The sequence below is a fragment of the Lates calcarifer genome, linkage group LG2 (genome assembly GCF_001640805.2).
Source record: "Lates calcarifer isolate ASB-BC8 linkage group LG2, TLL_Latcal_v3, whole genome shotgun sequence".
Lineage (NCBI taxonomy): Eukaryota > Metazoa > Chordata > Actinopteri > Centropomidae > Lates > Lates calcarifer.
The window spans coordinates 23,883,980-23,898,828 of NC_066834.1; the positions used below are offsets into that span (position 1 = coordinate 23,883,980).

A 14,849-nucleotide genomic window follows, 5' to 3' on the forward strand; every position below is an offset into this window, starting at 1 on the left:
CACTGCATCCCTAAATTTACATTGAATTTATTCTGCAAAAGAGTATCTTAAGTTACATCTTAATAAAAGTCCAGTATTTTCTCTCCTCTCTCTGTCTGTGTTAATACATGGGATCATTATAAACATTTATGCAGCAAAGGAGTCCTCCCGTGCCAAAGGGGCTGACGCTCAGGCGGATCGAACCTTTCGATTGATACTGAAACAATTTGCATACTGATTCTCTTTCAGCGCGCACGGATCCATAACAACACCGGCCAGCTATTCAAATGCGCCTGCATCGAGAAAAGCACGGAGAGAAGAACGGCACCGGAGCAGGAAAAAGAGAGGCTTTTTATCGCGGGACGGGATAATCTGCGACTGGAAACGGAGGCACATGCAGTGGTTAAGGATGTTTACTTCGGTCAGGATTTGGGGACTCTTGGCGACTCGTGGAGGAAAAGCTGGAAACCGGAGGAGGTCGAGGGAGAGGGTGGGACGAGGGGAAAACACACGGAGGAGACGCGCGGATGCGAGCGCGTCCTCTGCTTTATTTTCGCAAGTCGTATATGTTGGAGTTAAAGCGTTTATGTAAACTGATGTTCGGGCGCTGTCGTTTTGCGCTCTGCTGTATGGGAGTGGGGCTGGGAAGGCTGTTAAAGATGCATGACAGGACAGGATCCTGCGGTAAAGTCGGGGACCACTATGTGAGCGTGTATGTGTGTGTGTGCGATGTCCGTGCGCGCGCGCGCGCGTGCATGTGTTTGTGTGTGGCGCAGAAGAGGAGTTTTAAATGCAGACATTTTGCACCCTGGCACCCTGTTGAGACATGGACAAAAGAGTGCCGTCCAACTCTGACGCACAGCATCAGACTGTTCCTATGCGCCCTGATACAACTGCACACAAACTTACAGCAGCTGCGACACATTTCAACCTGTAATATCCACACACTGGCATCAGCTTATGGCCAAACAACGTTGCCTGGAGGATATTTGCCTCAATGAAAGATCCGGCTTTATTTAATGTTGCTATGATAATGCAGTGCCAAGCCCGCAGTGGGCAACATTATAACGAATTACTGATTGATTTTCTGCATAATGCAGCTCTGTGCATCTGCACACTCCAACTGTGGTGTTTCATAACGCGTTCTAGTTACCCTTAAACGAAGACACAAACATTCCTGATATGAACTGATAAATAAAGTCCGTGATCAACTATAGGTGTGCACGTGCGCGCATGCACACACATTGTAGGGCTCAGATTAAGCTGTTTTGGGAAATAAAAATAAACTCTCTTTAAATTAATTCAACTGAAACATTTAAGTTTCTCCTATAAGTGGTGAGCCTGTAGTTACTTCATGTGCAAAGACAACGATGTACCGGAAAAGATGATTATGCCAGAAAACATGTCGTCAGATCTCTTATTGGGAAGCAGCCCCACCCTGGTGTTGTTATCATATGGAAAAATGTTGCACTAATTTGATACATTATTATTATTATTGTCATTATTATTATTATTATTAAACCCTAAATCAGAGAGGAATGTCCTGTCTAAATTAGGAAGTATTTATACAGGAAGGTAATGATTTGCATTTTAGTTTATATTAAAATAAATATTGTACATTTCAGAGGATGTAGTGTGCCAATTGTTCTTTCGCCACCGTAGTGATTGTAGCCAGCACAATTATCCATGGAAATTCCTTGCAAACATATCATAAGTTAATACAGTGACATAAAAGTTGAATAAATTATTTTACTAGAATTATACTTTTTTATTAAAAAAGAGAAAAGCTGAAAAGTTATGGCACCAAAAATACTAAATCATTCAAGTAAATTTTTAGAACTCTCAGCAGAAATGTGGAGGACATTTCTTATTTCTCAAAACTGTTAAATGTTCACAGTCTGTTTGAATCAGAAGAGGTCATTTGATTTTGAAGTGCACATTTGGAGCAGCACGGTGGGGTTGGTTTGGCTATCGTTAACACGGTTTTGTCGTCATAATTGGAGTCTCACCAAAGTTACAGGGAGTAATTGGGCGGCATATGGACACCTTAATGTAAAGTGATGCCTTATTAATCTCACATGAGTGCGCGAATCAGAGCAAGTGACGCGGAATAACACAAGGGGAAGAGGCAGTTGATTTACCCCTGAGCAAGGCAGCAGGTCCGGCATCTGCTGCTCGGGCCTTGATGGCATTTTTTTTTTTTTATTAATTAGGAGGAAAAATAAAAAGTAAATTCCTTAATAAAGGGGAGGGGGATTCAAGTGGTTTTTATTAATGTAGCTCTGAGGTTCATTTTCTCGTGTTTGCTGAGATTAGTCACTGATGATTTTACTTTGAAAACTCAGACCACTTCCTCTTAAATGCTCTAATGTGGGATTAGAAGCTTAAAATGAGATGATCTCGCTTTAGCTCTTAATATAATCTTAGTTTGTCTGCTAACTGGCTGTCAATGAGGTCGAAATAATTTTTTAAATCCATCTTCCTTATTTTTTAACTTGTTTTTTTCACCCTTAGTAAAGTAAAACTGCGTCACCTGCACAGATTTGACATTATTTTAATTTATATAAGTAGACTTATGTTTTTCTTTAAGAAATATCTATGTTGCTAATTTAGATAATCATTTTATTCAAATCGAAAATCATTTGTAAGATATATATGTGCATATACGGCTGAAATGCTACAGACAAAGTACATATGAAAAACGTATATTTTTAGGTTTATTTACTCTAACAAATCAAAGGCTTTAGCCTGAGTTCCTCCAGGAATTATAATTTTATTCAGTATTGATTGGCGCGGTGTGGTGTGTTCTCAAGGCCTATACTTCAAATATGCTGTAAAGGCCAGCCACCAACACTGCAGTGCACATTTTTTTAAAGAAAAGAGCGCAGGAAGGAATAATCATATCTATCATCATATCTTCTCAAATATTTCACCGTTTAACATATCTGTAGCTCTCTCTAATATCATTTACTTTGCTGAGGATTTGAGGATAAATCATACAATAGATTTGCAGAGAAACGATATTTATGGGAGCTCTGGAGTTTAAAAGGTGAACCAGTAAATTAGTTTACTGCTTCACAAGGATAAAACAAGAACAAATGTGATTTATTTTCAAAAGGCTAATTCAGTTTCCCCATGTACGCGCCCTTATACCGTATGGGCTCATCTCTCCATAAATGACCATATGTATAGGCCAAAGTCAAGTAGCCTCATTTATAAAAGTTTAGTTTTCACCAGATGCCATTTAGCAAAGGCTTACTCTTAAACAAGCTGTAATTGTCGGTCTGAACATCTATAACGCTTGCAACGCTGTGTCACTTTGCAGAGCTGCAGAAATATTGATCCACGGTCCTCTCTGCGAGGCATTATATTGTTTCTGCTCGGATATGCTGCGGTGGGCTTCACGGGGATGATGCCCCCCTGATTAATAATCAGTGTGAAACCTGCAAGTAATTGTCACGGTGCGTTCAGGTGCCCATTGCATGGCCCCACTTTGCTCTGGCACATATTTTTTTATTATCATTTTTCTTCTTCTTCTTCCAGCGCTGGACTGTGAAAACGAAAGCAAACATTTTTCCTGCCTCTACATATCCATATCACCAGGTATATGGATCTGTGGGGCGCTACTTGTTGGTCTCTGCCCCGTGTTTCCTTTGTACTAATTGAATTGAATTTCGCTTGAAATGTATCCTCTTTCACCAGTGCTCAGAAAAGCGTGTCCCCTTATATTCTCTGCAAAGCAAATGTCACCGGCTCGTGGGGCCAGGCCTGTCCTCGGCACAATGGCCATAGAGAGCCAGCGCACATAAACACACAACTCAGGTCGTGCAGGCACGGCAGCAGCCTATCGATCCGCATGAGAATGTGTAGATGAGGTTTGCTGCCATGTAAGGCCAAACCGTGGCTTTTCATATTCCTCTGCCTTTCTGCATCTCGTCTGTGTGTCTGTGCGAGCGTGCAACAAAAATAAAAGCGTAATAAATTGTCCTACACTAAAAAACTTAAGTTATGATTGATTTTATAGAATAAGATAAAACTAAACGCTCTTTATAAGATAAAAAAAAAATCAGATTTAATTGTGATTAAAGTGTAGGTATCCCAAAATGGAACATGACAAAACCTGTTTCAAAATGAATTTGTAATTATATTCACAGTGTTTTTGTTTCCCTGTCGTCAGCCATGATTTGCCTGCCTCTAAAGTCCATTATGTCCACAGGACTACACGGTTGGACAGCCACACTTCGAGGCATTAGTGTCCCTTTGTCTCGACACACGTCACACACACGCCGTTGACATTGACTTCACATCAGAGACAGTTTAACTTCTTCTCTTCTTCTTTTTTTTTCCTCCCTTCTTTTTCTTTTATTTAACTCGTTCAACCGAGCGTTTGGGATCTATTGTGGGGGGCCCTGACAGATGCGGGGCCCCATAGCAGGTCCCAAGGACAGGGAAAAGTCTGAAAGGTTAATCTGTCCCCCCGCAGATGTTGGCTTTGGGAGTCTTGAAGCGTCACCTTTGACATGTCCCCTCATTCAGCGGGGGGTCCAGCAGGACACTGACCGCTGCAAGCTGTCACCTCGGCAGGCTGAGGACGCCCTGCGCTACCGCTCTATTAGGGCTAAACGGCCCCTGACATGTAAGTAAGGAGCCGGCGTTTTATCAGGGCTGCAGGTTGTTTTTTGTTGACATAATGCTCTGCAACAACGCGGGGACACCAGTCATGCTATGTGTCAGCATGTCATTTCCTCCATGGCCTTGTATTTTTTTTTAGAGATGCTGAATGTGAATGTTGATGGAAATATGTATTATTTGGACATTTTTCTCAACAAAAATAAATTTACATTTGAATAAATCACGTGTTTGCATTTTTCCCCCCAGCACCACTGCGCATGAGTTCAAACTTTTACACTTAAATTAGTCTAAAAACTTCAGGATTAAAATGTGCATGTGTCCATCTCCAAATAGGACACACACACACACACACACACATACACATACCATACATACGCACTCGTGCACACACACTGCTGCTGGGCTTGGTTCGTTAAGCCTAATGGTTGAACAATAGACACATCTGCTCATCTTTTTCTATCAAAAGAGAAGGTACCACAGTCTTCCTCGTTTGGTTAAACCGCCACATATTTGGCGGGGGGGGGGGGTTGTGTGTGTGGAGGGGGGGGGGGGGGGGGGTGCTGCAGCTGAAGTAGCCTAATAATGATAGAATGGATCTGTGTGATGTGTATATGAAGACGCAGAGTATAACTTTGTTAAGTTGATTAAACACCGCGTTTTGTTGCAAACCCCGCAAACACCTCTCTTCTGCTTTCTTGAGAAGAACTGAGCGTGTTTCCATTGGAGGTTTTTGAGGTTTTTGAATCCCAGACCTCACTAGTTAAAAATCAACTCCAAATGAACCCGGAAGTTTACTTCATTTGCACTTAATCATTTAAGGAGGACTGAAGATAAAGCCTGATTACAGCCCTAATGAATTTAGCACTTTCTAAATAACTAGCGACAATTAAACTTTGGGTGGTGAGTCCAGTCCACCTCCACGGGTCGATCCCGCGAGAATTTTATTAGAAATCCGTCTATTTGCATTGGTTTGTCACATTTCAGTGAAGGCTTGCAGGCAGCTGAATATGGGTTATCGGGGAGAGCAGCTTTTAGCAGGTGGTTTGATACCTCCCTTCCTTAATAAGGTAGCTGACGTCAGAGCGACGGGGCGGTGTGTGTATGTGTGTGTGTGCGCGCGCGTGTGTGTGTTTTAGAGCGAGAGAGAGAGAGAGAGAGAGGGAGAGAGAGTATGGGGAGGAGATGGGTGTCCGCAGTGCGCATGTGTAGACGGTGATCTGTGCTGCGGTGGAAGAGGGCTGGAGACACACAACTAGAGAGATGGCGCGGCACCCGACCGGAGCGCAAGGACAGCTGGTTGGCGGTGGGGGGGCTTGAATTATAAAGAGAATCGGGAACATTTTAAAAAACAAACAAACAAAAAAAAAATATCAAGAAAAAAAGGGATTCGGGAAAGGAGTTTCCATTCTGCAAAACAGCATCAGAGATAGAATAATCAAATAGGTGAATATAAGGACAGAGAGGAGGCAATAGCAAAGGAGGCTGCTGCAAGAAGAAAGAAAAAAAAAGCAACAAAAGAGAATTGAACTTTACTGGACGTGAGGACTTCTGGACATCAGCTAACTGCGGTAGGTCAGATAGATGGTTTGTCCACAGCGCTGCCCGGATCATGAACGCACAGCTGTCGATGGAGAATATTGGCGACCTGCACGGAGTGAGCCATGAGTCCGTGGCCGGTCACGGAGAGCTGCTGAGTGGTCACAGTCCGCATTCCCGTCCGAGCCCCCGGGGTCTGAGCCACCGCGCTATGGGCATGGCGACCCTGCTGGACAGCGGAGACTATCACCCCAGCCACCCCGGACACCTGCATCCAGCCATCAGCATGTGCGAAGCCCCCCCTGGCATGAGTGCGAGCAGCACTTACACCACCCTAACCCCACTGCAGCCCTTACCCCCCATCTCCACCGTGTCCGACAAGTTTCCCCCACATCATCACCACCACCACCATCCCCACCATCCTCACCCTCATCCCCACCAGAGGATCCCCGGAAACGTCAGCGGCAGCTTCACGTTGATGCGAGAAGACCGGAGCCTGGCACCTATGAACAGTCTGTATCCCGCATATCATCACAAGGATCCCTGCATGGGTCAGAGCCTGTCCCCGTTGTCTGGTTCCGGTCTGGCCAGCATACACACGTCCCAGGCCGGTATCCCTCCCTACGCTCATCCCGGCGCCGCCATGCCCGGTGAGAAGATGCTCACCCCCAGCGGGTTCGAGGCTCACCACCCGGCCATGCTCGGCAGACACACGGAGCAGCACATGAGCTCCTCGGCGGGCATGGTACAAATCAATGGCCTCCACCACCACCCGCACGCCCACCTTGGCGCGCAGGGGCACGGCCAGGGGCTGGGGAACAGCCGGGAGCAGGCCTCCGGGCCCGGGCAGCAAGGGGGCGGCGGTGGAGGGGGTGGTGTTTCTGGGGGACAGATGGAGGAGGTGAATACCAAAGAGGTGGCGCAGAGGATCACCACGGAGCTCAAGCGCTACAGCATCCCTCAGGCCATCTTTGCCCAGCGGGTCCTGTGCAGGTCCCAGGGGACCCTGTCCGACCTGCTGAGAAACCCCAAACCCTGGTCCAAGCTCAAGTCCGGCAGAGAGACCTTCCGCCGCATGTGGAAATGGCTGCAGGAGCCTGAGTTCCAACGCATGAGTGCGCTCAGGCTCGCAGGTGAGCGAAGCCTCGGTAAAGCCCCCTTTTTTTGCTTTCATCCTTTCAATGTGTTGCTGAGGAAAAAAAAGACAGTTGTGTTAAATCAGCATGGAGGATCACTGGCCCTGAATGCCACTTTATATACTGAGCAGTGGGGTCAAGTGGGCTGGGAACCAAAACTGATCTTGCAGTTTTTACAACAAACCATTTACAGCAACCCGAGTGTAAACAATGTAAAATCACACCAGGGTAGCATTCAGGACAAGTGATCCCTCTGGGCTGATAGTCCCTTATCAAAATAACACATAACAAAATGTCTCCACGTGTCTCCCAGAAATTAAACCTTTACCTAAGATGCTGAAAGTTTAATGATATTAGATGCACTCAAGAACCAGCTCATGCTTCGGGGGGGTCCCTGGTTTCTTAACGTATTGAACTCAAATTAGACATCCATGTCTGCAGGTTAGGTCTGCCCGGATGGTCAAATTTAACATCGCACAGCGTGTTAAAGAACATGTAAAAGCCGCCAAAAATAAGTGCCTTACCGAGCTGATCCCCGTGCACCACATGAGAGGCCTGGTATCAGTACGCCTCTTCCCTTTTCTGTTTCTACGCTGATTTTTCGGCTCGTGTGAAACAAGTGCTCATGTCATTTTACCTCAAAATATCGACCGCTGGACTGTGTGCGTAAACTGATCCCTCTCGCACAGAAATCGTTAGGAAATGTGTTTATTTTGGTGAAGATGCAACTGTGCAGCTTGTTTTGTTGTGTTGCCCTTGGTGTAAACAGACAGAGAGCGAAAAGTGTGCACGTGCTCTTAAGAGTCAGTGCTAAAACTAAATTTAAATGTCAAGTGAAGCTGGAGTCATGCATTATTTGGTTGGTGAAATGGGTTTCGTCTCTCACTTTTAAAAACAGAGGCCTGCATTACTCAGTAGAATAGAATAGAATTGAATAGAATAGAGAGCACGTGTTTATGTTTTGGTCGTAAACTAACCCTGACTTGACTGAGGTTTCTCTAATTAACTGATAATCCTCCATTAATTTGTCCCCGAGGTACGCACGAGTCAATTAGCGCGCGCAAAAAGGCCCAAATCGCCCGTGTGCGTTCACAGACAACCAATAGATACGTGCTTGTGTGTGTGTGTGTGTGTGTGTTTTTTACAACGTTTATAGGCCTAATCAATGACCTATAAATGGGCTTTTTGGCTTTTTGAAAAGTGAGGCTGCGTCGTGGAAAGTGCGTGCATTTACGTGTAAGTGTGTGCGTGCGTGCTCCTGCGTGAGTATAATCGCAATTGATTATTTTTCAGTTTTCCCATCTGCTGCTGCTGCTGTTGCTGTTGTGTGTGTGTGGGTGTGTGTTGGTCGAAGGTGAGATTTTACCACTGACTTTTGCAAATGATGAAGAAAAAAAATAATTTAACTTTATTTAGTCATCTTTTAAACATTAGTGTGTCAGCTTATAATTAAATAAAAAATCAGACAAGTAACCTATTGATTAGTACTGAATGACGGCTTGTTTTGTTTTTCCAAGGAAGAGATATTCATACTGGCTGTATAGGGAAATCCATGACTCAGGCCTGCTCAGTTGTGATCACTATTTTTTACCTTTCACACTCTCTTTAGCATGCTGCCCTGTCTCAACTTTATATAAGAAAACAAAACTCCTTGAAAAAAATCAAATATTTAATTATAGGTTTTCCTAAATTGCCCCAAAAATAAAGCTGGGGTGGGGGGGTTACATTTGAAAACTAAATGAATTTGAAAAGAATAGGCTGAGCGCAATTTTATTGATCCGTTCGTTCCTACGTGAACGAGATGTGATCGTGTGCTGAAGTAGATGTGATATACTTATTGATTTTAGGCTTCTAAAATTAATCTCGGGCCTCCTCTATTTTTCCCACGTATTCAATTACCCATCTGAATTTGCTTGAATAGAATAGAATAAAATGTAACAGAATAGAATAGAATAGGTAGGAAGTAGGCAGATATAATTTGACACAGGACAGAATTCATTCATTCATTCAGAAATTAGGTATCAGTCTGCAAACCAGGTGTACTTTAGTGTTCAACGTTGTTCGCTTTTCTGTGGTTTCCAGAAATTGGAGAAAGTGAATATTCATCACACTGATCTGCTTACAATAAACGAAGATACGTTAGAATTGTTAGAGGGCTCGGTTTTCCGGTTGAATATTGGCTGCATTTTCAGCACAGAGGTCTGTTTGTTGTTCTCTGTTCTCTGACTATCGTCACATCGTGTAAGTGGGCCCAGTGTGTGCAGTCTGTTTGAGTGTGGAGTTATCTGTGTGTTTGTAATGATTAGCTGGGAGCAGCAGCAGTGTGTGTGTGTGTGTGTGTGTGTGTGTGTGTGTGCGTGTGCGTGCGTGCGTGTGTGTGTGATTAACCTGATAACGAGGCCGTTGTCACGCCCCCACCACCACCACCACCATCCACCCCCTCGGTCCCTGGGAAAAGCTGCCTCTTTGCCCGGGCCTCCTGTGCCGGGGCCAGGCCGCTCCGTGGTGGCTCCTGCTGTCTGAGTGGCCTTCACTCCTGCTGATTTATAGCAGCCCCCTTACACGAGGATCTCCGGCTCTCTGTTAATATTTGCCAGCACTGGAGACGCCGGGCCGTTCATACTCACTATTACACCCCAGTTTATGGTTTTGCGGAAAGGCCGCTGCACTGTACTTTAGCACACATCGGAGGACGTGTGTGCTAAAATGAGGTTACAAGGAGGAATAGGCAATAATCAGCTTTAACTACACTGACTTAATAATTATATTAAAACGTTCATATCTCCTGATGAAGCTACTGTTTGATGCGACTTTACTACACTTGGAGGCAATGGCAAAAAATATTACAGCAAGACCAAACATATTATAGGAATACCATAGTAACATGACGTAATAAGCCATTTAACCCTTAAACAAGCACAGACACCATACAAGTACCTTATGTAGTGTAGTATAAGTCATTTTTATTCGCTTATAAAGGCCATTTTGGTCATTTTATCCACATTTTGTTCGATGTTCTGTATGGATTTCATTGAACTGGTTTCTTTGGTACATTTGAGGTTTTCTATAATGAAACGTTTAGATCCACTAGTAGCATTTTGCTAAATTAGTCAGAACTGGTTTAAGAATTGCTTTCGTGGTTGGAATATGCCGTTCATTATTTTTCCCCCATGTGAGTCCATACTGGGCCTCGCTCCAGCAGCTCACGTCTGCCCCCTCCTGGCCTCTGCTCACCGATGAACCTCAATTTGGATGGCTGTGGAAAGAAAACGATAAAATAAATAATAATAACGATGTCAGCTGAGGAGACGTTGGATTTGCTCCCGAACTGATCGACAAGTTCGTCTCTCTAACTGCGGATGTGAATCTGTGGTTCCGTTTCCAGCAGATGGAGTTTATTTGTTTGGAGGCGTACTGTCGCTTTCAGCACCGTGGACAGCGCTCATTACACTGAGGGGGTCCGTGGGGCTCACTGGAGACAAAATGTGGAAGAGTTTAATTCTGCTATTATTTCCCATGCACCCTAGCGGTTTGCCCAGTGACAAGAGTGTCTTGGTGTTTGTACCACTGCTTCCAGCCTGCAGTTGTATGATTGAAGCTGTTGTATGATTCTTTTAGGTCAAGTCTTATAAGATAGGAGACTATATGCTGGGAACCTTTAAATATGCACTGCTTAGTCCAGTGGTGAGAGTTTACTTGTTTTCATCTAACTCAAAAACTGCTGTTATAATCCAGTCAAGGGGACGTATTATTCAAATCAGATGTTGCAATTTTTATTTGGGAGGCAGAGATGCAGTGGAGGCATATTATCACCAGTGTCAGCTAATATTAACATCCTCAGTCTACAAAGAAAAGAGGACAGACCATAAAACAATGTCTTTCCTGAGGATATAACACTTAAAGGATCTGTTTGTTCTTGATGTTGAACAAGAGTGAGAGGACATAATGACTATATGAAAACAAGACTGGTGTCAGTTGAGCATCACCTCTGCTGCTGATATATGGAGGATTTTGAAATTCACATTACTTGATTGTTGTTTCTAGGGTAATGTCACTTGACACAGTTCTCAAATTAGCATGAAAAGCAGAAGTATTGTGGATTTAAAAGTGAAACTTAATTGTCCTTATGTAAATATCTATGAGAAGAAACTGAAAAGTGAACTTGTTTTCCTCCTGTAGTTGTGAGTTGGTTTTCATCCAAATGGACTGGAAATGTTCAGTTGTTGGTTTTGACCTTTAATAACCATAGAATAGAATGAAAACCTGCAGACTTCATGGCGTGGTTGCAGAGAAGAATGACTGAGATTATTTGTGGGTCAGTTCATTCAGTAGATTTATGGAGGACCTTTTTAAACCCAAGGTTGAGGTGTGATGGAGAGAAGATTTTCATCCAGATTTCTGTCATTACTGTTGTTTGTGCATGGGTATATACTGCTCTGCCTCACCAATCCTCTCTCTCTCTCTTTCTGTCTGTCTGTCTCTGTCCTGAATCCTCCACAGCGTGTAAGCGTAAGGAACAGGACCACGGCAGGAGCGAGCGAGGGAACATGACCAAGAAGCCCCGGCTGGTGTTCACGGATGTGCAGCGGCGGACGCTCCACGCCATCTTCAAGGAGAACAAGCGTCCATCCAAAGAGCTGCAGCTCACCATCGCCCAGCAGCTGGGCCTGGAGCTGGCCACAGTGAGCAACTTCTTTATGAACGCACGCCGCCGGAGCTTAGATAAGTGGGTGGACGACGGCTCCGGTCACTCAGCCAACTCTGGCCCTAACGCCTGCACCAAAGCCTGAAGACGGACTGATTTGACCAACTCATGGACTGACTCAACCTCGGTGGAAAAGCTTTAAAACTTAAGAGAAACAAAGAGAAACTTAAAAAGACCTTGAAGCAACGTTTTGCCCTTAAACCTGTACTATATTGATATTTATAGTATCCAAAGATGAAAAAACAAACCAAAGACTTCTTGTTTGACCTGCTTTGAAATGTTTGTTTCAGCAACACATTTATGTGTAACATACTGCAAAAAGACTATAATTTACCCCCCCCACACACACACTCACTGTCACTGGTCTCTAGCTTTAACTACATCCCTCCTCACCTCCCCACCCAGTATCAATCTGTCATTCACCATCCGTATCTTTAATCTGATTGGTTGGTTTTAATGATGGGTCCCCCTAAATGGAGGTTTAATCAGCCTATTGGCAGTCTGATCTGCAGCTGTCCACTCCCTTGAAACAAAAAAAAAAACAAAAAAAACAAAACAAAAAAAAAACAGCCAGAATGTGGAGCTCCGGTGGGATTGGCCAATCATCTTTAAAGAAAAAAAAATCCTACAGGAGCAACTGGATCGTTGTGTGACCTTGTTTGGATCAGTGGCGGTTTGGACTGTCTGTCCAGCTGTCTGTCTTTCTATCAAGCATTCCAAGACAGACAGGGGATTGCCCACACGTAGACTGCTAACCCAAAACCCTAAACCAAACCAAGACCCCTCCCCTTAACCTCAACCCACATGGTAGTGCTTTCTTCCAACATGCTGAAGCGTTGAATAATTTAAAAATGAGAAACCAAAGCCTTCTACACCCTGAAGCCTCTCTTGCAGCTCAGAAATAAAACCACTTAACATGCTATGAAGTGATTTGACCAAAGAGTATATTTTGTAGTTGATAATCTTGAGAGTGTTTTTACCTCATCTCCTCCCTTACCTCCTAAAACAGACTGTTAGTTAGGTGCCACAAGGAAGAAGAAGAATGTTACTGCTCATGGTCCATCCATACTAAAGTCTCTGTTCCCTGCAAATGGAAATAATATTTTACATAACCCTGAAAATTACTATCTATTGACGTTTGCCTTATAGATGCCTTCTTGAATCAGCTTTATCTTCACAATCAGTCTGGTGAATGTTGCTGTAAATTCTGTTTGTGAAGATTAATCATTACGGACACAACCTTCCCTGTAAGTCTGTTCCTACAGGTGTAACTGTAGTTTATATGTTCAGATGCCAGCAGCTGGCAGACAAGAGACAAATCCATTCTGTAGTAGGTTTTTTCCACAGAGGTGAAAACAGAAAATGCTGGCTCTACATGTGGTCTTGTTTCTGTGAGGTAGACAGATAGCCTCTGAGGAGTTTTTTTTTTTTTTTTTTGAGGACAAACTGTGTCATCACTCTGATAATAAGCATTCATCGGCGCTCCGTCAACCCCCTCGCCACCCCCCATACGTATTTGATTTTATCTCCTCATCAAAGATGTTGGGTGGAGGGGATGATATCAATGATCAAATCACTTTCAGGCGCTTACACAGCAATGTCAGCTCATCACCTGAATACGAAAGCACCCCCCCCCACCCCATCCCTGCCTGTTGCCAATCCCCCAGACACCACCGCCAGCCCCACCCCACCCCCCTCTCCCCCTTACCTTGCCTCTGCTCTCCTGGTAAGCTATGCATTTCAGCACTAGGAGGAAAGCACTACACACAGGGCTGGCCCAGGGGCAGCGTAACATTAGATATATTAAGCTGGCCCCTCGCCATCATCCTCCTCATGGCCAGGGTTAGCAGCTCTACATTCATCAGAACAAGCGCCGAAGTAGAGGCGAGGAAGAGAGAGAGGGAGAGAGAGCTGCTTCTTCATCTCCGACAGAAAAACCAAAAAGACGACAAGAAACAAAACAAAACAAAACAAAAAAAACGTGTCAAGACCTGCTGATGTTTTATAGTGTGAACCAAAGATGCTACCTCACTCAAGTTCCATACGTGATTTCTATCACTTTGATGATACCAAAGATAACCAAAGATTTTTTCTCATTGCACGGCCTCTATGAGTGGTGTTAAAAGATGTTGTATGTCTCCCCCTCCTCCCCCCATCTTCCTTTCTCTTCCCCTCTCTTCCTTTCTTCTCCGATTTCTCCCCCCATCTCCCACCTGCACTCCACCCATGCATCCCTGCTAAGCGTGCTCTTGCTTCATCTGTGCTCTGATTACAACTTCATAGATAGTCATGCTGATGTAGCTATAGGCAGATATGCTGATCTAGCCATAGATACACACAAGTGGCCGTGCAGGTGCCTGCGGGGTACAGCATTTCTACCACTTTGTTGGCAGAAAAGACGTAAAAGCTAGCACTGTGGCAAACCAATAAATATGTCAAATGAAAGCTTTAGTTTGGTTCATGAATAATTTCAAAACACTTTACGGAGTGCCCCGCCAGAGTGCCATTCTTTGGAGCTTTATTTCTGCTCGGCCCATGCCTCTGAGTGTGTATCTATAGGTTGATAATATCGATCCAACAAATAGGTCAGACATCTTCACATAATAGGCAGACAAGCTGACATAGCCATGGGCAGAATTGTTGACTCAACTATAGGCAGACATGTTCCTGAAAGTAGAAGCAGACATGTTGCAATCTTTCTAAAAACTCCCAGGACGAGTGCCTTGCTTGAACCAAAGTGTTAAACCGCTGTTGACCTCTCACCTTTGACTCTGTGAATACCTCAGCCTGTAGAAGGGCCACTACTGAAGAAACAAGGAAAAGGTTTTTCTTTTTTTCTTTCTTTCTTTTCTTTTTTTTTT

The 14,849-nt window shown here is 44.2% G+C and overlaps 1 protein-coding gene across 2 annotated transcripts; it reads left to right on the forward strand.

Moving 5' to 3' along the window:
- Positions 1-5,497: 5,497 nt before the first annotated feature.
- Positions 5,498-14,849, forward strand: onecut1 (one cut homeobox 1). 2 transcript variants are annotated; one of them, XM_018666773.2, is made up of 2 exons: positions 5,498-7,280; positions 11,784-14,849. In XM_018666773.2, exons 1-2 carry the CDS (start codon positions 6,221-6,223, stop codon positions 12,071-12,073), a joined length of 1,350 nt encoding a protein of 449 aa, XP_018522289.1. In that variant the 5' UTR covers positions 5,498-6,220; the 3' UTR covers positions 12,074-14,849. The 2 variants fall into 2 exon arrangements, with proteins under 2 accessions (XP_018522289.1, XP_018522288.1); XM_018666772.2 differs by having other exon boundaries at positions 5,499-7,295.

Excerpts from the sequence above, each read along its gene's own strand:
- onecut1 (XM_018666772.2), top strand. The coding sequence starts at position 6,221 with ATGAACGCACAGCTGTCGATGGAGAATATTGGCGACCTGCACGGAGTG. Across the intron at positions 7,296-11,783 it reads CGCAGGTGAGCGAAGCCTCG|CGTGTAAGCGTAAGGAACAG; the intron begins GTAAAGCCCCCT and ends AATCCTCCACAG.